Source organism: Solanum stenotomum, chromosome 8 (assembly GCF_019186545.1).
Source record: "Solanum stenotomum isolate F172 chromosome 8, ASM1918654v1, whole genome shotgun sequence".
Lineage (NCBI taxonomy): Eukaryota > Viridiplantae > Streptophyta > Magnoliopsida > Solanales > Solanaceae > Solanum > Solanum stenotomum.
Genome location: NC_064289.1, coordinates 53,900,388 through 53,924,292, shown reverse-complemented (window position 1 = coordinate 53,924,292; position 23,905 = coordinate 53,900,388). Strand labels below are relative to the sequence as shown.

At 31.5% G+C, this 23,905-nt stretch overlaps 3 protein-coding genes across 5 annotated transcripts in view; 1 reads left to right on the top strand and 2 right to left on the bottom strand.

The window, feature by feature from the left end:
- The window catches only part of LOC125872748 (probable LRR receptor-like serine/threonine-protein kinase At3g47570), a 159,053-nt gene that overhangs the window by 85,272 nt on the left and 49,876 nt on the right, over positions 1–23,905 (top strand). The window lies entirely within an intron of this gene.
- On the bottom strand, positions 3,056–4,482 carry LOC125872746 (methanol O-anthraniloyltransferase-like). The gene is made up of 2 exons (XM_049553523.1): positions 4,045–4,482; positions 3,056–3,965 (listed from the first exon to the last, which is right to left on the bottom strand). The coding sequence occupies exons 1-2, from the start codon at positions 4,480–4,482 to the stop codon at positions 3,063–3,065; spliced, it is 1,341 nt and encodes a 446-aa protein (XP_049409480.1). The 3' UTR covers positions 3,056–3,062.
- LOC125872747 (methanol O-anthraniloyltransferase-like) lies at positions 11,951–16,826 on the bottom strand. Its single transcript, XM_049553524.1, has 2 exons — positions 16,386–16,826; positions 11,951–12,847 (listed from the first exon to the last, which is right to left on the bottom strand). Exons 1-2 carry the CDS (start codon positions 16,824–16,826, stop codon positions 11,951–11,953), a joined length of 1,338 nt encoding a protein of 445 aa, XP_049409481.1.

Below are 23,905 nucleotides of genomic sequence, written 5' to 3'. Positions count from 1 at the left end.
AAAATAGCCAGCTAGAACATCCAAACAGCAAGTGTGAAACTCAATCTAAGAAATAAGCAAAACAACCACAACTTCAAGAAGATGCAATACGAGAGGCGAGCTAAAATGCATCTAAACTTTCTCGAAAACAGAACACATCATTCATTTCAGAAAATAAGGTGAAGAGAGTAATATCAAACTGAACACATCACATAGGCGTATCTTATAATCCATAAATAACTACACCTCAAACCAACACAACGAACTCAAAACAAACAAAGGGATTGTGAGTCGTTTACCTTGTCCGAGGCAGCGAACGAAACAACAACGAGCTGGACGGAAACAAACTTTCACCATCGAGATGTGATTCCCAAAATTCCAATGGACAACAAGAGCAAGAACTAAAATCGAAATCTGAATTCCAAGAGGTCCTAAACAATGGTGTAGCTGATAATTTTGGCGTATATTTTGTCTTAAAAGTTAGTCGATTCCTTTATATCTTTCCCAGATTTTCTCTCAACCAAAAGAAATCTCCAATCTTTTTTTCTAAAAAAAAAGAAGAACCCTTTCAACAGTAACTAAGAGGGAATATATAGGGGATTTTAGGGTTCCCCCATGGGGGAAAACGGATGAAAAAATTGGATTCAAAGGCCCACTTCGAAATTCAAAATTCAAAATTCTTTCACCATTGAAGGAGGCATGCTTTTTTCTGAAATTTTTGCCCTATTCCGAAAGGGGAAAGGCCGAATCGACGCCTCAAAGCGACTCTAATGTCCTTGAGATTCCACGTGGACTCATCCCACAACCCCAAGGACGAAAATAGCAGCTGGAACACGCTGTCTATGTTGCTGCTATCGTGTATTGTTGTTGGACTGCTGTAGCAGTTTCTGGGAATTGTACACTGTTCCGGGCTCTTTTTTTTTAGAACAAAAAGTGGATAGGTAGGGTCGGGTCGGGTCAGAGGGAATGGGTCGGTTGAGTGGGTAGAGTGGGCTGTGAATTGGATTGTTGTTGAGGTGTTGGGCTGATTTCTGTTGCTGGGCTGCTGTAATGTTATATTGGAGATTGGGTATTGGATTATTAATGGGGAATATTGTATGTTGGGCTGAGAGAATGAGAGGTGTTGGGCTGATTGTTGGTCAATTTTTCTTAAGCACATAGCCACAGTAATTGCAGCTTCGACCAAATTGAGGTAATTAGTTAATTCGGCTAGAGCTTAAATGAAATGAATAAATATAACTAGTTAACGAGCTTCTTAATTTTGACGAAATAAAATAATTAGCCTAATGAACTAATGACTCAAAATATAAACTACTAATTTAGACAAAATTAATTTAATAAAGTATTTAAGTAAAACTAAAATTTTTTTGAGACCATTTTCGAATATTTATAAAAAATGTACCAATTATATACGTAATACATATATTATTTAAAAAATTATAAATAAGTGATAAACTATTTAAAATGACTTGAAAATATTTTTATTTTATTATATATATATAATTTTCTAAAACTAATTATTCGAAATCGTTTGAAATTAAAGAAGCTCGATGATTAATCTATATTGTAGAGGTCCAAAATTGGGTGTCAACAGAGGAAACCCCTCTATTTATAGCTACCAAATAGTAGTATGAATAAGTGTTAATTGTGTCTTATCCAAAAAGTCACAACCTTTCGAAAAATCAATGCTTATCAGAAAAGGCACAATTCATCAGAAAAGGCACAACCCTTTAGAAAAGTCACAACCCTTACAAAAAATCGCAATCATTCAGAAAAGTCACAACTCATTGAAAAAGTCACAACCCGTCAAAAAAATCACAACTCATTGAAAGAGTCACAACTCATCAAAAAAGTCACAACCCTATGGAAAAGACAACTCATTGAAAAAGTCACAATCATTTAATTTGAAAAGGTGTCTACTTTCAATATAATAAAATTAATTAAGTTAACAAATAAAATAAATTGAATATTTTTAATTGGGGGTATTATAGTAATTCAACATTCAAGTTTGGGAGTTCATGCTTTTAAGGTAGTATATATATATATATATATAATAGGGAAACTTATGTAAATTTTACTAGTTTAGAAGCTAATTAATTATTTAGATACATTCTAGTTTGCAATATTAAGTATCGTACCAGATTTTAGTACGTCCAGATTCGTTCAGATAAGTCCAGATACTTGTATCTCGGGATACGTGAGGTCAAAATTAGGTGTAATTTATTCTAGATACAATGTATCCAAATGGAAACGCATGTATATGAGATACATAAAAAATCTCGCTCTCTTCCCTCGCCTTTCTCCCATCTCACTCACCACTCTCTTATGTATATGGTATTCAAAATACATGCGAATCACACCAGATACATGTATCTAGTGTTATTAGCATGTATCTAGGATACATAACTAATCTTACTAGCCTCCATTCTCATCTGCCTCTCTCCCTATTTTAGTGTATCTGGTAGCAAAAATGTATCTAAGTATATATTCCTCGATAAATGGGGAATCGAACTCACTAACAAGGTGAAAGTTCAGATAACTAACCAACTAAGCTACTAAGATTCCTCCAACGCAAACGTTTTATTAGTTTATAGTGATGAATCTTACTAAATACATTGATATAGTAGATCCATCTAACTCTCACTAACTTGTTTTGCATTCTTGTTTCTTTTTTCAGGAGAAATCAACAATGTGGAATCTTAAATCATCATAGAATCTTTGCTTGGAAATGAAGATGGATCTTTAATATTTACTTCAAGACTTTCTCCTTGTACTTATCCAATTATGTGTGTCAATTTATGTAAATTGTAAATGGAATTCAGTTGATTTATACATAAAATTACACACTAAGGCACCATTTGTGCTATGTTTGTCTGCAAATTGAAGAGAAACAAACAAAAAGTTTATTTTTTCAAACACCGTCACATAAATTGAAACAGAATACTTTCTTGATTTATAAATAACATACAAGATGAATAAGTATTTTCAAATAGGAAAATGATGGAACATATAGTACAAACTCCATAATTCTAATTTAATCACTCCCAAAACAGCATTGATGATGTGCAAAGGCAGCAAAAGCCTTACATCTTTGAAATTATGTTGACTTGTTCAATATTTCTGAAAGTCATCTTGTAGATATCTTGAAGTTTTTTCATGGCTAGAGGAGGCAAACTTATAGCTATCAAAACACCCTTTTCTCCCTTGTCATTTTTAACAGACACACCAAAACTAATGAAAGATGTAGCTTTTGGAACCCCTCCAAAAATGGGGTTTCCCCATCCAAAATCAAATTCATCAAATCCAGCATATCTATTATCTGATATAAGAAAATTCCAAGATTTGGTTATTTCTGGTCGCCCTTTAATCACCATTAGATCTGTCATTGATTTAACATACTCTTCATTTAAATGATCTTTAACTTTCTTAACCAATTCAACTGCATATGTCAGTGGATTTGAACATAGTAATCCTGCTTTTGATATTACAGCTGGAGTAATGAATGCATTCCCATAATATCCAGGTGGCAGTTCAAATTTGAGTGACTTTCCACGTATATTCATAAGTAATGTCAAACGAACAATTTCTTCAAGGGGCAAATCAAGAGCAATGGTGCGACATTTCCATAAAAACGCCACTAATAACTCAAATTTTGTACTTTTACAATTTAAAGAAGCCTGTTTTTTAATGACTTCCATCTCCTCATTTCCAAAAAAGAATGATTGTTGTATCAACTTGTCTTCAAACGATTCCCATGCAATTTTTGATTCAATTTGCTCATCAAACTCATGATGAATACATGTAATGCATGGTGATGATCTAGCACGTAGGAGATGCCTTTGCCATACAGGTAATAGAGAAGGTGTAGAAGCTCCTTGAATTAATTCACTTAATGCATTTAGAAACATTTTGATGCCATACGCATCCATCATAGTGTGATTAAGTCTAAATCCAACAGCAAATCCACCACAAGTAAAACGAGTCACCTATACGTAAAGGTATAGTAATTTTTAAGAAATTATTTATATATAAAAACAAAATATAATAAAAGAGAATATTATTTACCTGAACTAACAAAAGAGGACAACCGATGATTCCATCAGAACCAGGAACATTGTGAAGTAGTAAATCCAAATATGGACATGGTGGTTTAATAGAGTCACCTAATTTGTCAAGCTCTACATTAGCATCAGCCTCAATAAACATGATTCCTTCACTATTACAATTTACCATAAGCTTCTTATTAGGCCCTTCAATGAGCCTACCAGCTAATGGATAGTAAAACACAAGTGTTTTAGATAATCCATCTTTGATAAATTTTGTGGGATCTTTACCTTTCATTGAAGAATTGTATTTATAAAACATTAATATGGGAATTTGGAATCGGATAGTCCCTTGATCATCTATTTCAGAAAGACGTTTTGTTTCATGAGGTGTTACTCTTGCTGGTACTACTAATTTAGGCTTGTGGTATTTTATTGAAATTGGCATAGCGTTTGCCATATGTGCTAGAACAAAGAGTAGTGAATGATGAGAGTAATAAAAGTATGTATTCTTGGTATGCATTGGGAATTAGATTTATAGAGTGCCATTTGCATCAAGTATTCATCCACCTTCAATTTTTACCATTCTTAATTAATTTTGTTAACGTGGAGTAATAAGGTATTTAAAGATGGGAGATAAAAATACAAAAATTAACCTATATATATCTTTCACTATCAAACTATGCATACATGAATCAACCATTTTAGCTTTAGTTGTGCTTTGGAAATGCTCCGACATAATTTTCAATATATATATATATATTTGAATAATAGTAATTTTTTTTATGACAAGGGAAACCCGCAGCTGCTACCCTTTAGGTGCGCACAAGGTAAAACCCCCGCTCCTATGCAATAGCTTGCAACCACAGAGGAGAGGTAATCCGCACTAGGCAAGCCCGGTGCGACGAGCTCGATCCAAAAGGCAAACCCCTTGCTTTCGCTGGCAAGGGGTTTCGAACTTGAGACCTCCAACATAGAAGTCCCAAGCCCAAACCACTGGGCCACCCCGAAGGGTTAAAATAGTAGTAATTTATCTAATGAGATCCTATCTTGATTACACTTTCTTATATGTGTTCAATTCAGTAAAAAAAAATTATAGGCTTAGATTTCTCGTCTTATAGGTTGAATTTTTTATATTTTTGCTTCAATACTATTTCTTGCTCAACATTTGCTAAATTTTAATGATTCATGCTATGTCATTGTAACACCTCGTACTTCGAGAAAGGCTATAGTGAGTTAACGGGCAAGTCCACAAGCCTAGATCAGGCCAGTGACCCTTCACGAGACCCTAAACGGTCCGTTTAGGGCACCACTGGCCGTTTAGCTAGGGACAGTGGCTGGCCATTTAAGGTCACCTGAAATTTTGGCCTCACTTGTACGGATCCCTAGATGGTCTGTTTACAAGTGTACGGGCCGTATAGGGAGGGCAGTCCAGCCGTGAAAGGCTGTCAGATTTGGGGTCCTCTGGACGGTTCCCTATACGGCCAGTGAGGCCTTGTACGGACCATCCAACCTTCCATAAAGGTGACCCCGTCAGTTTTTAAGTTAAGGTCAATTCTTTAAATGTGGGAATGTGTTTGGATATGAATTAACGTCACTAGAAATCTCTAGCACAAAGTTGAGTTGAAAACTTTCTTACCGATTGAGTTTCAATATGAAATTTTACTTATCAATCATCAAAACTACTTTATATGTTCTACTTTCCAACAATGTATGTCACGTGGAAATTTAGAATTAGAGAATTATAAAAAAAAGAAAGAGTCATTCTCTTTTAGATAAACTAAAAAGGAAAGTAAAATAAGCAAATTGATACGTAAGATAAAATTATGTTAATCTCATAGTATATATTGATCCTTTAGTTGTCTACTATGGCAAGGTTGCGTGTTGTTTCTTATAATGATCTTTGCTTAATTAATGTAGAATTCGCATTATTTCTTTTATCTAAACTTTCTTTATTATGTGCTTATTGTAGAAGAATTATTATTTTTGTTGCGTCATTTTAGAATTTATTGTGAAAAATTAATCAATTAGCTGTCAGTTTGTATGGAATTAAGTAATGCCAAATGTTTGGTTTAACATTTGTTTTTTTAGATTAATTAGATAAATTATTTAGAATAATGTTACAAGCAACACAATTAATATTGATAAATTTTTGTTAGATCATTGTGAATAATTCATGAAACTCCTTCTCTTTACTCTTCTGCATCTAATGGTGTAGCGGAAAAAAAAATAGAACTTTGGTTGAATTGACTAATGTCATGTTGACGAGAGGGAGTTGCTCGGATGGTAAACACCCCTCACTTCCAACCCGAAGGTTGCGAGTTTGAGTCACCATGGGAGCAAAAAGGGGTGGGACCTCCTAGGAAGGGTAAAAAAATAAATTAAAAAAAAAGAAGAAGAAAAAGAAAAAAAAGAAGCTAATGTCATGTCTATTGAGGCGTCTGCCTCATAAAAAGTCTTGTTATGTGTTGAATCGTGTGCCTCATAATAAGTCTAAGTTAATATCTTTTGAGTTATGGAGAGATTACAACCCAAGTTTGAAATATCTAAAAGTTTGTAATTGTCTAACCTTTGTAAAGCTAATGGATCCCAAAATTACAAAATTGGGTAAGAAAGTTACTACTTGTGATAATTTGTCGTTGTGACAGAGAAATTTTTGTGTAGTCATTACTATCGAGTGTGAACCAAAGAATTTCTCAGAATCCTTGAAAGACTAGAACATGTACAACAAGACCACGATCTACAACGTGTAGGCTTTCAACCATCAATCTCTTCCACAACCTACAAAGAGGGTCAGTGGAAAAAAAGTATTTCTATACGGCGTGTAGGCTTTTTCAACCACCAATTTCTACCAACTTCTCAAGAGCAACGTAACATTTTAATTAGATTACAACTTAGCAATGACTAACTCTAGTGCCTCGACTCAACAATTCACTCAAACTATTCTAACTACTCTCCAAGAATTTAAACTCACTTTTTCTTACAAACCACATCCACACAACTACTCTCTTCAATCTAGAAATTATTGCAACTCAATAACAACCCTAAAACAACATCAACTACAATCTCAATATTGAATAAAAGCTATTACAACTAAGTAAATACTCATATTACAAGAACTAACTTTAAATTTTAGTAATTTTCCATAATAAATTTGATCTAAAAATGAAAATTTTATAAAAGTTTTAAAAAGTATTGATCGACGTTAAGAAATTTACATGAAATGATGCAACAATCATTCAAATTGGAAAGTACAGAAACTTTCCTACGGTATTAGTTTAATAAATATAATGTTTTAGATAGATTGTATTGTTTTCCGTCATTATATAATGTCACACATCAACAGTTTGAAGAATAAACCTATTAAAAAAATATATATATAAGGTATGAAGTAGACCTACTATAACACTCTGTTTGGATCATTGTTGCCCACTGTATTGTATTGTACCGTTATCATACCTACAATGTTTGTTTTGATTGTTACTTAAAATGTATTGTATTGTATGGTTAAATATCGTTGTTACGTAACAATGGAAACCCCGATTATATGGAACAATCGATTTGGTGTTTTCCCATTGTTATTTAATTTCTTTTTCCAATTATATCATGACATAATATTTCATAACTTTTTTACCCTTTACCCTATATTATTTAATTCTAGTCAAACCTCCTACCCTAGAATAATTAAGGATATTTTAGTAAATTTATAAATTACAATACAGTACGATACAGTCAAACCAAACAATAAAAATGTTATTAAACAACAACAAACAATACAGTCTAGCCAAACATTGTATCTACCATACAACACAGTACAATACAATACAGTACATTATGAAACAATGGGTAACAATGATCCAAATAGAGTGTAAAAGGTAGAGTAGAAGGCATAATTAATATGATTATTAAATAAGAAGTAAAGTCAAAACGAAAAAAGAGAGAGAAGATAATGACGCGATTATACCAAGTTGGTCGTACTAGAATGAAAATTTTTCGTCGTTACATAACGATGAATTTAACTATATGATACAATAAAATTTAAGTCATAATTAATCAAAGTAAATATTATATTTAAACTAACAACACATTACAATATTTAAAATAAGTAACAGGAGCTCAAAATGCGTGCAAAAATAAAACACGTATATAGGAGGGGCTCACCTGATTTATGTGAACCATGCTTTCCTTCCAAAATTATATATAGTAATGTTATATTTTTTTTAAAATATTTAAATATAGATGTGTGAACCCACACCCAAAGTATCATATAAGGCAATTATGGTTGGGTGCACCTCTCTAAGTGAGCTTAGAATTTGAATCTTATATCAATATCTATATCTTGTTTTATTTTTCTTTCTAAAGTTGGGTAACACCTTTCTAAAAACTTAAATGTCGAATCAATTAAATTTATACTTATCTTAGATCTAATATTTCATAATAGTACATTCATCATCTCAAAATCCTAAATACGCAACGTGACAAGTTAAATGAATCAGAGGGAGTAAACACTTGATGATGAAAGAGGGAAAAACAAAACGTCTTGGAATCTACTTGCTAGTTAAATGTTTCTAGACTAGTAGTCACAACAACCGGCAAGTTAAGGTACTTTCTTTGTTTTAATGTATTAATTAATCTGATTTTAAACTCACACTAAGTTTTATGGCCCGAAGTTAAAGTTATGTAGTATGTATCTAAATATTCTTTAATTTTAGTCTTATATATTTTATGTGAAAAATTCAAATTAAAAATTAATTAAAAAAAAAGACATTTTTTTTAGATTAATTAAAAAGAAAATAAGATAAGCAAATTGATATGGAAGAAGAGTATATGTTAATTTCATACTATACATTGATCCTTTAAATGTCTAATATGACGAAGTTGCGTACTTGTGTATTGTTTCTTACACAATAATGTAGAACTCACATTATATGTCTTTTATCTAAACTTTTTTTATGTGTGTATTGTAGAAGAGGAGTTAATATCTCATTAGTGACACAACTAAAAATTTAGTGAAGAGTGTGTAAAATTTCTTCTCAGAGTGTATAAAATTAAATATATACACTCATATTAACTAACGCTTAACCTATGTACATCACATAATTTTCTGACAAAGGGTGTGTACCCGAACACCCTTCGCTTAAGGTGGCTCCGCCCTTGTATCTCGTATAGTTGTTTAACTAATAATTTTTTTCATAGAAAATTACTTTGAGAAAAGACTTATTTATGCCATTTGTTTAAAGTTTGACTCGTCTATGTCATTTTTCGTTTGAGAAAAGACTCACTCATGTCATTATTTGTTAGCTGAACACAATTTTGATTTTGCAAACCATTTTTTAATTGTGATCAATTATGATTTGTCCACGTCATTAATTAGATTATTTTTTTTAAAGAAAAAAAGCTCAAATATGCTTGATTTATAAATATCATACATCATTACAAGTATTTTTTTAATAAGAAAATGATGAAATATTACAAGCTCCATAATTTTAATTTATTCACTCCCAAAACATGTAAAGGCAGAAAAAAAACTTTTACATTCTTTAAATTATGTTGACTCCTTCCATATTTTCTAAAGTCATCTTATAGACAACCTCTTGAAATATTTTCATGGCTAGTGGAGGCAAATTTATAGCTATCGAAATACCTTTTTCTCCCTTGTCATTTTTAATAGGCACACAAACACTAATAAAAGATGTAGCTTTTGGAATCCCTCCAAAAATGGGGTTTCCCCATCCAAAATCAAATTCATCAAATCCAACATATCTATTATCTGAGACAATAAAATTCCAAGATTTTGTTAACTCTGGTCTTCCTTTAATAACCATTAAATCTATAACTGATTTAATGTATTCTTCATTTATATGATCTTTAACTTTCTTGATCAATTCAACTGAATATGTTAGTGGATTTGAACATAATAATCCTGCTTTTGATACTGCAGATGGAGTAACAAATGCATTTCCATAATAACTAGGTGGTAGTTCATTTTTTAGTGACTTACCACGTATATTAATAGGATACGTCAAACGAACAATTTCTTCGGGTGCAAATCAAGAGCAATGGTGCGACATTTCCATAAAAGCGCCGCTAATAACTTCCATCTCCGTATTTGAAGGAACTTGATTTTTAATAACTTCCATCTCCGTATTTCCAAAGAAGAATGATTGTTGTATCAACTTGTCTTTCATAGATTCCCATGCAATTTTTTATTCAATTTTCTCATCAAACTCATGGTGAGTACATGTAATACTTGGTGATGATCTAGCACTTAAAAGATCCCTTTGCCATACAGGTAATATAGAAGGTGTAGAAGCTCCTTGAATTAATTCACTTAATGCATTTAATGTAGAATTCACATTATTTATCGTTGGCATAATACATAAATATATCTTTTAACTTAACTTCAGTTGACATATATATCTATGCCCTGTAATTTTTGAGTGTGCACAAGTATGTGGATTATGTGTCATATGTAGTATATATTCTACGTGTATTTTGCCATGAAGGACGATCTGTGTGTATACTTGTTTAATTTTATACAAGTTTAAGTGTCTACTTGTGCACATCAAAAGTTAGAAGACAAAAATGACAGTTGAAACTAAGTGAAAGGACATATATAGTTGTGTGGAAAAATCTAGTATTGGAGTCTCCTTCGTTTAGCCAGTTAACTTTAGATTTGAAATGCTTTTATTGATTCAAGGATATACAATACCATCTCCATAATATAATTCTGATTTAATCACTCCCAAAACAAGCATTGATGAGTTGGAAAATTAAGGCAAAAAAATACTTAATAATCTTACATCTTTGAAATTATTGTGGACAACCTCTTAAAATTTTTCATGGAGTCCTTCAGGATGGCTCAATTGGTTTGGAGGGTGGTTATCCAAATGGATGATCCGGGATCGATTTCCCCCTCAATGCCTTTTGAGTCGAGCTTGTCGCATAGGACTTGCCTAGTGTGGTTTACACTGTGTGGTTTGCAGGCTATTACACAGTGGGGGGTTTACTCAGTGCGCACAAAGTGCTCACCGGAAGGGTAGATGCTATGGTAGAGATAGAGCAGTTGCGGATTATCCTGGAGTTCCATTTTTTTTCCATGGCAAACTTATTGCTACTAAATATAATATTTATCTAAATTAAATGGATATATATTTTAAATTTTAAAATAAATAATTAACGTTAGCAGCGACCAAGTCGCTCCAAATAGACATTTAGCAACGACAATTTAAAAGTCGTCACAAATTAGCTGCAAAAGTTAGTGGCGACCTAATAAAAATCGCTGCTAATATATAAACTATTGTAGCGACTTGAATTGTCGCCGCTAAATATGTTACTTTTGTAATGACTATTAGGGTCGCCACTATAAATTGAATTTCTCGTAGTGTAATTAATACTCCCTCCGTCCCTACTTGTCAAATATTATTTCCGAATTTGATTTCCATTTTTACTTGTTATTTTTGACTAATCAAGGAAGAACAATTTTATTTTTCCTATTATACCCTCAATTTATTAGCATTGAGTTAATGTGTTTGAATTATGCAGTGAGTAAATATATTTGAAATTATTAACCCCATCAATTAGTATGGTTAAAAAGGTAAACTCACTACACCAAAATCATTATTTTCTTAATAGGTATATCAAATCAAAATTTTAATTCATGTTCATTTATTAAAAGCTTGACTTCAAGAGAACATTAAATAAGGGTATAATAATAAACTTTCTTAAGAGGCGTAAAATTTAAAATGATGACATGTAAATTAAAACAAAGGGAATAGAATTTAGAAAATTTGAATTAAAGAAGAAATAACTAAAAAAAGGAAAGAGACATTCTTGATACGAAAGTAGAGTATATGATAATTTCCTTACTAGTTTTAATTTTATTCACTCTCAAAACATACAAAGACAGAAAAAAACTTGTACATCCATCAAATTATGTTGACTCCTTCCACATTTTTTAAAGTCATGTTGTAGACAACTTTTTGAAATTTTTGCATGGCCAGTGGAGGCAAATTTAAAGCTATCAAAATACCTTTTTCTCCCTTGTCATTTTTAACAGGCACAATAAAACTAATAAAAGATTCAGCTTTTGAAACCCCTCCAAAAATGGGTTTTCCCCATCCAAAATCAAATTCATCAAATCCAACATATCTATTATCTGACACAATAAAATTCCATGACTTTGTTAACTCTGGTCTCCCTTTAATCACAATTAAATCTGTGAATGATCTAATATACTCTTCATTTATTTGATTTTTAACTTTCTTAACCAATTCAACTGCATATGTAAGTGGATTTGAACATAACAATCCTGCTTTTGCTACAACAGCTGGAGTAACAAACGCATTCCCATAATAACCAGCTGGCACTTCAATTTTTAGTGACTTCCCGCGTATGTTAACTGGATACGTCAAATGAACAATTTCTTCAGGGTACAAATCAAGAGCAATGGTACGATATTTCCATAAAAATGACACTAATAACTCAAATTTCGTACATCCATAATTTGAAGGAACTTGATTTTTGATAACTTCCATCTCCGTACTTCCAAAGAAAAATGATTGTTGTATCAACTTGTCTTTAATAGATTCCCATGCAATTTTTGATTCAATTTGCTCATCAAATTCATTGTGAGTACATGTAATGCATGGTGATGATCTAGCACTTAGGAGATCCCTTTGCCATACAGGTAATATAGAAGGTGTAGAAGCTCCTTGAATTAATTCACTTAATGCATTTAGAAACATTTTGATGCCATATGCATCCATCATAATGTGATTAACTCTAAATCCAACAGCAAATCCACCACAAGTAAAACGAGTCACCTATACGTAAAGGTATAGTAATTTTTAAGAAATTATTTATAAAAACAAAATATAATAAAAGAGAATATTATTTACCTGAACTAACAAAAGAGGACAACCGATGATTCTATCAAAACCAGGAACATTGTGAAGTAGTAAATCCAAATATGGACATGGTGGTTTAATAGAGTCACCTAATTTGTCAAGCTCTACATTAGCATCAGCCTCAATAAACATGATTCCTTCACTATTACAATTTACCATAAGCTTCTTATTAGGCCCTTCAATGAGCCTACCAGTTAATGGATAGTAAAACACAAGTGTTTTAGATAATCCATCTTTTATGATCTTTGCAGGATCTTTCCCTTCCATTGAAGAATTATATTTATAAAACATTAATATGGGAACTTGAAAACGGTTACTCCCTTGATCATCTATATCTGAAAGATGTTTTGTATCATGTGGTGTTACTTTTGCTGGTTCTACTAATTTTGGCAAGTGGTGTTTTATTGAAATTGGCATTGTGTGTGCCATATGTGCTAAAAGAAAGAGTAGTAGGCAATAATTAAAGTAAATATTATATTTAAACTAATAATACAATGCAATATATATATATATATATAACAAGTAACAACCATCCAAACAAGCTGTTAAAATGTGTGCAAAAAGAAAATATGACAAGTTAAATGAATCGGAGGAAGTAGTGGGCAAAAGGTAAACGGGATTTATTTTGTCACAATAAGATTGAAAAGGAAAAGATCAAACATTTGATGATGAAAGCGGAAAAAAAAACGTCTCCAAATCTACTTGCTAGTTAAATGTTTCTAGACAAGTTAAGGTACTCCCTTTGTTTTAATTTGTTTGTCTGATTTGATTTTGATTTCACACGAAGTTTAATACGCTAAAAAAGATTTTTAAATTTTGTGATCTTAAATTAAAGTTATATATAGAGTGTACCAAAATGTTCTTTAATCTTGTAATCTTAATTATGTCATGTGAAAAGTTTATATTAAAAATTATAAAAAAAAATGAAAAGAAAAGAAAAGAGACATTCTTTTTTAGACAAACTTAAAAGTAAAGTAAGATGAATAAATTAACACAGAAAGAGAGTTAATGTTAATTTCATATTGTACATTGATCCTTTAATTGTCTAAATATGACAAGGTAGCGTATTGTTTCTTATAATGATCTTTGCTTAATTAATGTAGAATTCACATCATCTGTCTTGAAATTTTTGCAGGATCTTTTCCTTTCATTGAAGAATTATATTTGTAAAATATTAATATGTGACTATGAAAACGTGTACTCCCTTGATCATCTATTTCAGAAATATATTGTCTCATGAGGTGTTATTTTTGTTGGCACTACTAATTTTGTTTCTTGATATGTTATTGAAATTGGCATAGTGTGAGCCATATAGAGTCATTGTAAGCATTTGGAATTGGATTTATATAGAGTCAATTGCATCAAGATGAAATGTAATGCAACACAAAAATGTAGTGATGGAAAAGTTGTGACTCTAACGTGACGATTTAAAAATATATATATAAAATTAATCAAACTGTATTGATACCACTAACAAAGAGAAATTGAGATGATAGGACGATGTCAAATAATCTAACCGAAAATAGTGTAATTGAAAAATTAGTATGATGTAAATTTTATAATATAACTGGTCGAACCATCTCAATGACACCCCTACACTAAGACTCGGTTCCAATTATTTAGAAAATTTACTTTGGTTTGATTCAACTTGAGTTTAGCCTGCATTGTTACATTTTTTTTTTATCAACTTACGTTTCATATTTTTCTTTAAATCAATCTTAATATAGTTATACATACATCCTTATTAATTAGAAATAATTTCAACTTTAAATTACTTCTTATTTTAATCTTAATAAAATGATTTGTCACTTAATTAAATATTTAAATTTTAAAATCTTAAAATAATTTATTTTTGATTTTTTATACTTCATGTTTGGAAAGGGATGGGCATGTTCATCCCCCATCTAATTCACAAGACGTTAGGCATATGTCCCTCTCTTTTATTACTACCATACATGTGTGTGGCTCTAAGCACATTATTAATTTATTTCTTTATCCCCACTCCAAATGTCTTTTTCAGAAAAAAACATTTTTCTTTCTTTCTCTTTGAAACTCAATGATTTGGATAGTTTTATGCAAAATTATCTGATTATACAAACATTCCTTTCATATTTATTATTCTCCCTATAGTTTGATAATATGTACGTGTTATTTCACTAATTAATAATTTCATATAAGATTTCAATTCATTTACACCTAGATACATACATTTTAATTATCANTGCTCATTTGAGACCAGATTTGAACTTTCAGGGACCAGATTTCCCTTCCTTAGAGACTCTTTTTCTTGTAGTGAGAATCATAGTCACTTTTTGAAAAGCAACCAGGCTTTTTGCGACTTAGGTTGAAGTTGGATTTTAGGTCACTTTTTTTTAAAAAAAAAAACTAAAACCGACCTCATAGATAATATAATATATTTATGGACAAGATATTATATTGATATGACTTATGATTATGATATTATTATTTTTCTTATGAAATATTAATTGTCTAAATCATAATTAGAATATTATTTTAATCTATTAAATCTTAGCCATTGATTTTTATCTATGCCATGTGTCTCACATCCAAGCAAGAACTTGGGAAAAATGGAGGAAATGGAAATGGAGAGGAGTCGGATACCACAATAATGCACTATTGAACTAGATTTCATTACCCTTAAATAGATGCTAATTAAAGCAAGAATAAATCCTGTTGGGAGCGCCACCCCCTAATGGTCTCTGCAGAGCGCAATCCGGATTTAGTCGGAGCTCCAATGTGGGCTCCGGACACCAGGTGGAAAACCAAAAAAAAAAAGCAAGAATAAGAGTAGATTGAATGCCCAATGCCAACAACTTCGTCCGGATCCTCTCAAACTAACATCTTTCAATCTAGTGTTCTCACTTTGCGAACTAGGATAGCTCTACATGACGATTTTTAAAAATATATTAAAAGATTAATCAAATCGTATAGATAGCATAACGAAGAGAAACCAAAATGGTGAGATGATTTGGAAAAGTCTAATTTTGGTATACAAAACAAAATAACTAAAAAATTGGTATGATATAAATTTTATAAAATAATCGACTGAACATCTCATTGACACCCTTAGATTAAGGCTCGGTTCTACTAATTTTGGAAAATTAATTTGGTTCAGTTCAACTCGAGTTTAGCCCATATTATTACAATTTTTTATCTCAATTTATGTGTCATAATTTTCTTTTAATCAATCTTAAAAGGGAAAATACATTAAAAACCCCTTGAACTTGGCAGGAAAACTTACTTTAATACTTTAACTATACGGATGTTTATTTACCCCCTTAATCTCATTTAAAGTGAATAAATACCACCCTAAGAATACAAAATCAGCCTCACAATGGCAAGTATATTACACACGCGCCAAGTCATTGCCATATCAAAGCCACATCATTGTCACGTCAAAATCTAAAGAAGATTTATATAGAATGTTATTTACCTGAATTAGCAAAAGAGGGCAACCAATAATCCCATCAGAACCAGGAACATTGTGAAGTAGTAAATCTAAGTATGGACATGGTGGTTTAATAGAGTCACCTAATTTCTCAAGCTCCACATTAGCATTAGCTTCAATAAACAAGACTCCTTCACCATTGCAATTTACCATAAGCTTCTTATTAGGCCCTTCAATGAGTCTACCAGCTAATGGATAATAAAACACAAGTGTTTTAGATAATCCATCTTTAATAATTTTTGCGGGATCTTTATCTTCCATTAAAGAATTATATTTATAAAACATTAATATAGAAACATGGAAACGAGTACTCCCTTGATCATCTATTTCAGAAAGATGTTTTATCTCATGGGGTGTTACAATTGATGGAACAACTAATTTTGGCTTGTGATGTGTTGTTGAAATTGGGATAGTCTTGTGCGCCATACGTGTAATGTGCTATTCGGTTTAATAGAATTTAGAGTGCTAAGTAACGATGAATTGTTATTTTGAAATATGAATTATTTGTAAGCATTTGGAATGAGATTTATAGTGTTAATTACATCAAGTGAGAGATGTGTAATTGATCATTATTCTATCACAAACACAAAAAAAATGTGTGGTGTGGGAATGCTGGACCCTACACTACTACAAACAAAAAATTGTGTGGTGTAACCATTTTTTTTTTCGAAAAAAAAAAAGTGTTTAACACAAGCACTATTAAAATATAAGATTAGTATATAAAAAATTAATTATTTAGTATTCAAAATTAATAATTGAATTAAATTTTTTACATAAATAAAAAAATTGACTGGTTAATAAATAATTCTAGAAAATTAATATTTATTTGGGTCACTTTTTATTTAATTTAAAAAAAATCAAATTTCCAGGACTAAAATCCTGGTGATGTATATTAGTGATGAATAACACAAATTTAATTAGACGATTATTAGATGATTCCCCGGTCGATTTAGATTTAAGAATGAGTTCTACTGATTTAGAAAATTTAATTTGGTTTGGTCAAACTTGAGTTTAGTCCCTATTGTTATTATTATTTTGTCTCAATTTAAACTCAAATTTAGAAATAATTTTAGGTATAAACTTTAAATTTTACATACTCCCTAAAAATTACATTTTACTACAATTCTCATATTAATTAATATTATATTACTGTTAGATTTTGAGAAATGATTTGAAGAATAAAAAATAAGAAATGTTAAGGAAAAAAGAATATTTTTAAAATAATAGAGACAAGTAAAAAGGCGATCAATTACTATTTTGTTGGTGATTAGAAAATATGTAAGAACATATATGTAAGTCCAACCATTTTAAAAAGAAAACGTTTTTCTTTCTTTAATTTCTTTCTTCGTGAACGTTACATTAATAAGTCCAAAAAAAAAAAATTTATCAATTACTATGTGGGTTGTTAAAGCAAATTAAAGATGAGAAACATGTGCTTTTATATAAAATACCACCCCTTCTGTTGTATTAAATTGAAAAGGTATTTATTATTATTATTATTAATAATAATAATAATAGTAATAGTAATAATAATAATAATTAAAAGAATTTAGTACTACGAGGTGTTACCATTGCTGTAAATATCCAACCATTTTTTAAAAGAACGTTCGACACAAGCACAATTAAATTTAAAGGTATTAATATTTTTTGTAATTTAATTCTCTGATAATTAAAATTGATAATTAAATTAAGATTAATATATAAAAAATATAGAAACTAACATGTTAATTAATAAATAATAGAAAATTAATATTCATTCGGATTCGGATTCATCATTAAAAAGATAGTCTAAGGTTTATTAAGATTCGATTCAACTCAAGTTTAATCGGTATTATTATTACTTTTTAATTCCAATTTATGTACCATAGTCAATCTTACAAAGGTTATACATCCATTTTAACATCCCTTTTTAACTCAACCGAAACATTCAAATGTCTTGACATTCCATCCTTCTACGTAGATTCACTCCCGTATGATATCCATCTTAGCACAATGTTAGAGAAAAATTAACTAAGAAAAATTGAATAGTAATAATAATAAAAAATTACGTATTTCAAAAGTTTTTCTATTTTTAAAATTTAATTCCAATCAAACATAACATATATTATAAATATCATAAACAATGGACAAGTATTACTTATTAATGGGAAAAGGGTGGAATATTACAAAGTTCAGAATTTTGATTTATTCACTCCCAAAACATGCAAATGCAGAAAAAGCTTTTACATCTTTAAAATTAGACATAATACATAAATATGACCCTTAATTTGGCGTTAGCGGGTAATTATGACCTTTAACTTTCGGTATGCATAAGTAGACACTTAAACTTGTATAAAATTGAACAAATCGACACATTCATCCTGCACGACAAATTTTGTGTCCTACGTGGCGTCCTACATGTATTATACCATGCAAAACAACTATGTCTACTTGTTCAATTTTATATAGATTTAAGTGTCTACTTGTGCACACTCAAAGTTGGAGGGCATAGTTATCCGTTGAAGCCAAATTAAGGATCATATTTGTCACACCCCAAAACCGGATGTGATGGCACGTGCCCAAACCCCACCGGACACGTAAGCCTAACACCCAAAAACCCGACGATGCGGAATTAATAAAACAAGAATAAGATAGAAAGATAAGTAGAAGTCTTTAAATAAACTCAACATAACCCCAGAACTGGTTGTCACATGTACAAACCTCTAATACAGAATCTGAATAAAATATACAACACTACAAGAAAAAGGCTTATTAGAGACCAACATTTTGTGACGGGTAGAAAAAACTCATCCTTAAAAGTTTATTTTTAGGGGCGATACTAACTTCTTGTCCCTATTGTCAATTTTACAATTATAATTGCGAAGGGATTAAATCTGGTTCATAAATTTGCTGCCATCTGGTCCTTAATACTCACTCATTTTAGTTTTTTATTAAAATGAAAATAAATCTCTAATATTAATAAAACACAGCTTTCTCTATTCTTTTATTTCTACCTCTCAAAAAGCGTTGAAAACCCTAGACCTCATATCGGAAAACCCGTAAATTCCCAAATGATAATCTTTCAAGATTTCTTCTTCTAGTTTCTTCTTCTACTGCTGGAGATTTATGTGTAGCCGTTGGATTGAGTAATTTATTCTTCTTGAAGCTGAGTTATTATCAAATATTGTTGTATCATTCATAATTTTGCGGAACTTTTCTGGCGATTTTAGGTATGTCGAAAATGATTCTTTTAAATACACTCTATAATGATTAATCTTGTCATTTATATTGTTTGAATTGATCGGTCTCCAAAAGGGAAAACAGATATCTGTAGAGGATGAAATCTAAAAATATTTTGTGTTGCTTGGAAACTATGTCCAGCGATGCTTGGGGTTGAAATCTAGAAACATTTTTGGTTTGAAATCTTGAAATATTTTGGGATTGAAATCTGGAAATATTCTGGGGTTCATTGATATTTGTAGAATTTGCCGCTAAGCATGGAGACAAATAACACCGCAATAGTGATTTCTCCAAATGGGAGAAATCTTCATATTTTTATCGATTTCACCGCTATGTACTTCTTCATTGCACTATGGTAAGCACCCACTTCAAGTAGGTTATTTGATTAAATGCTTCTTTGAGGTGTAATGCCATTTTCAGTTCGGATTCATGAATTTACTTCATATAGATACCTAAATTTTATCTTTAAGGGTACATATTAGTGTAGTTCCAGAGTGTTTATAGTATTATTGATTTGTTTCTCTTTTACTATTATCCTATGATAATTTAGTGGTTATTTAGATTTAATTGTAGGGGAAAAGTAAAAAATATGTACCAACAAATAATTTTCAAGCTAAACAAGTAGTAAAAGAGCCCAAATTGTCGTCTTCCCTATTTGTTGTCTTCTATAAAAAGTCGACAACTAAATTATCTCAATTACATCTCTAGTTTCTTAGAGGAAGGATTTGTCACTGATTTAGAAGTACTTGTGTTATTTTTTATTTGGTGACAAATAGTAGTGCCTTGTAATTGCTCTTATCTATTAAAAGAGTGCGGTTGATTTTTTGAACTCTTATTTTCTTTAAATTTATTTGAGTGTAGGATCTATCGGAAATAGCCTCCCTAACTGCATAAGCTGGGGTAAGATTGCGTAGACACAACCCTCCCCGGACATCCTTGTGATATTACACTAGAAAGTATATTTCAACTAAGGACTTTGTAATCTGAAAATTTCAGTATTCTGTCACATAAACTTCAATGGGCCTTCATCTGAATTAGCTGAAGGGAGAGGGAAGTTGTTGCTGACCAGAAGCCCCAATGTGTTGTTGAACACACAAGCAAACCTGGTACTTTGCTTGAAGTAAAGACACCTTCAGGGGTTTAAAGCAAAAGATCTGATATGGAGACTCTTAATAATAGCGCAGCCACTTTCAAGAACATTATATTCCTATCTGGAGCAGGTTCCCAGTCACTAAACTCTAACCTACTAGCAACTGCGTTTACCAAATCAAAGAAAACAAATATTGACAAGGTTCCACCATTCCTATTTCACTGTAAACCCCATCGTAGGGTAAAAACCAGTAAGCTCGGGCAGGTTAGTTCCTACTACCATATACATATCTATGATCAATTGACTCTAATTATTTTTCATCTAATGCTATTATAGGTTATTTGTTCTAATAATAGTGTTCATAGCTATCTGTGCTCCTTTGGTTTCAAACATCTTGTTCCAACAATCTTATTTTTTGTGAAATACTAGTGGTACTTCTCAGTATGTATGGATATGGGATACTTATTTCCTAGTGATGCATTTCCTAGTTGATATTTGCACTTGATTAAGGGAACTAGTGGGGATTCTTTCCCTTTTTCTTAATTAAATTAGGTCTACAAACTTTTTATCTGAAATAGAGATGGCATGTTAATAAATTTCGCAATTAGAACTGTGTAAATACCATTGTTGATATAAGTCAGTAGTCAACCAAAGCGATGATGAGCAATGAAATGTTCAAAGGATTTAATTTGGAAGCTTTTGAATAATTCTAAGATAGATATTAGCTTGTATATGTTGAATTTTACTGTAAGTAATGAAACATGCTTAGTTTTTTTAGTTTTATGCTGTGATTTTGGGGATCATTTCAAGCTTATAGAACCCTGAATTTGTTGTGCACAAAGAAGAAGAAAAACTATTACTGAGTATCATATTGACATTTACAGTTTGTTCCATGCCACTGGTTGGTATCTTACATGTCTTTGAAATTTAGTCGAAAATAGTATCCCAGGTCTCTTACACGATTTAAGTATATTTTTAAGTATATGCCATTTTTCTTATCATCACTCATCCACTCTCAATTCATGTCAGAGTAGAAGTTTTGTTTTCCAATGTAATTGTGAGCAGAGGAAGTGTTTTCTTGTGATTAGCAAAAAATATGAACTTTTGCACACCAAGAGTGTAGTCTAGTGGTCGATAAAGTTTATAGAGAGAGGGAAGATGACAGAAGACTTTAGAACTTTTACCTAGTTTGAGATAATTGTTAATAAATTTGAAATAACTAGAAATTACTATTTGGTCTTTTTAGAAATAAAGATGTGATATTTCACCCCTTTTAAAGCATTTGTTGGTCCATTTTACAAGATGCGATTCGTTTAGGAGAATAAAGATGAGACAAGTTTAAGCAATTTGAACTCTTCACAGTTTTGGTTGAAGGTATAAAAACTTGATTATTTTGAGAATTTATTTTATACATGTGCTTCTTTTAGGAGAAAAAAGATGAGACAAGTTTAAGCAAATTTTAACTCTTCACTTTTTTTGGTTTAAGTCATCAGAACTTGCTTACTGTCTGAATTTGCTCAATATTCTTTACAAGGGTAAATCACTATTAAATTTATAAAATATGTTACTCTTTATGCTTTGAAAACTAGATTCCTCTTTATAAGCACATGTCATTAGCTGATTAGCTCAATTGAAGTTTCAATATCACTGAACCTTGCATTTTGCATAAGGCATATGGAATAATCATTTCTTGTGTATTATCTTGGTTGCCAAATAATTAGCTCCCTTGATTTTAAATTAAATTCTACACACATTGGCCAAATCTTATATCCTTCTTGACTATTGCAGGTTTATTAGATTACTGGAGCATCATCAATACATTGCTAGCCTTGCAAATCAGGACATGTGTAATAACAAATGCCAGTCCTTCACACTTTGGCTTAACTTTGCTAATTGTTAGACCTTACACTAGGCAACTATGGCATCACTCCACTCCTAGAAGGTTGAATTCCTTGTGACAATCAGTTCTCCTCCATGGACTTGACACAAGCTAGACTTTGGCGGTATTGCTCAAAATAGTTGTTGGACCGGACTTTTATCATACATGAAAAATGTTGGAGCTAGAAATCGAAGAGGTACCTGGATAATCCAACAAGACATCTACATTTATATTTTATGATAGAGAATGTTACTTTTCTTTCCTTTTCCCATGAAGTTGGTGTGTAAATAATAACATGACCGATGTGTGATGTTGTGTATTTATATTTTCTATATATAAAAGCTAACTATGATAATTTAATAAATGCATTATATATATATATATAGGGACCACAACTTATTGTTGATAAATATTATCCAAATTGGGTTTGTAGGACCACTGAACTGGTCGTTGAATATCATCAAAAACTAATTGATCTTATATTTAAGGACCAGTAAATATAGTCTCTAAAAATGCTTTGGGGACCAGATATTTGCTAATCATGGACTATAAATACGGTCCCTAAAGCAGTTTTAAGGACCAACTTTATTCCGGTCGGGAAAATGAATTAGAGACCGGCTTGTCTAGTCCGTCCTTATTGGCCTTTAGCGACGGAGGCTTTTAGGGACGGTGTGGCGACCGGATTTTCCGGTCGTTATTGGCATTTAGGGACCAAAAACTCACTTTTAGGGACCAGTTTTCCCTTCTCTATTGAGCGTTTTTCTTGTAGTGAACCCAACATAATAACTCAATGCAATGCAATATTACAAAACAACTTAACTTATAACATATGGCCATAAAGGCAACTCGAATCTCAAAATAGAATATCTACATATATACATATAGATGAGAGACTCAATACTAGCTGACTAACTGTCTGTCTATGAAGCCTCTAAAATACTGAGATGGACGTTGGGACAGACCCCGCAACATCCTAATAAAACAAAAACTAAGAACACAAAATAATTGAGCCCTCCGGAAGGCAAGGAGGCTCACCACTGACTCTGGAGTGCTCAGCTGGATCAACGACGTGCAGGATGCTGATCCGGGGTACCTGAATCTGCATCATCAAACGATGCAGGCCAACTGGCATCAGTACATGGAATGTACGAGTATGCGAGCTGGAAAGCTAAGCAACATAGGCTAGAAGGAAATTTGGAAGAAACTGAAATAGCTTACCTGGCTCAACTCAACTCAACCTGACTGACTTCTTTCAATATAAGGCAATTTAAAACAAGTGCGATATAAAGAAAGACTGTTTAAAACATGCTATAAACT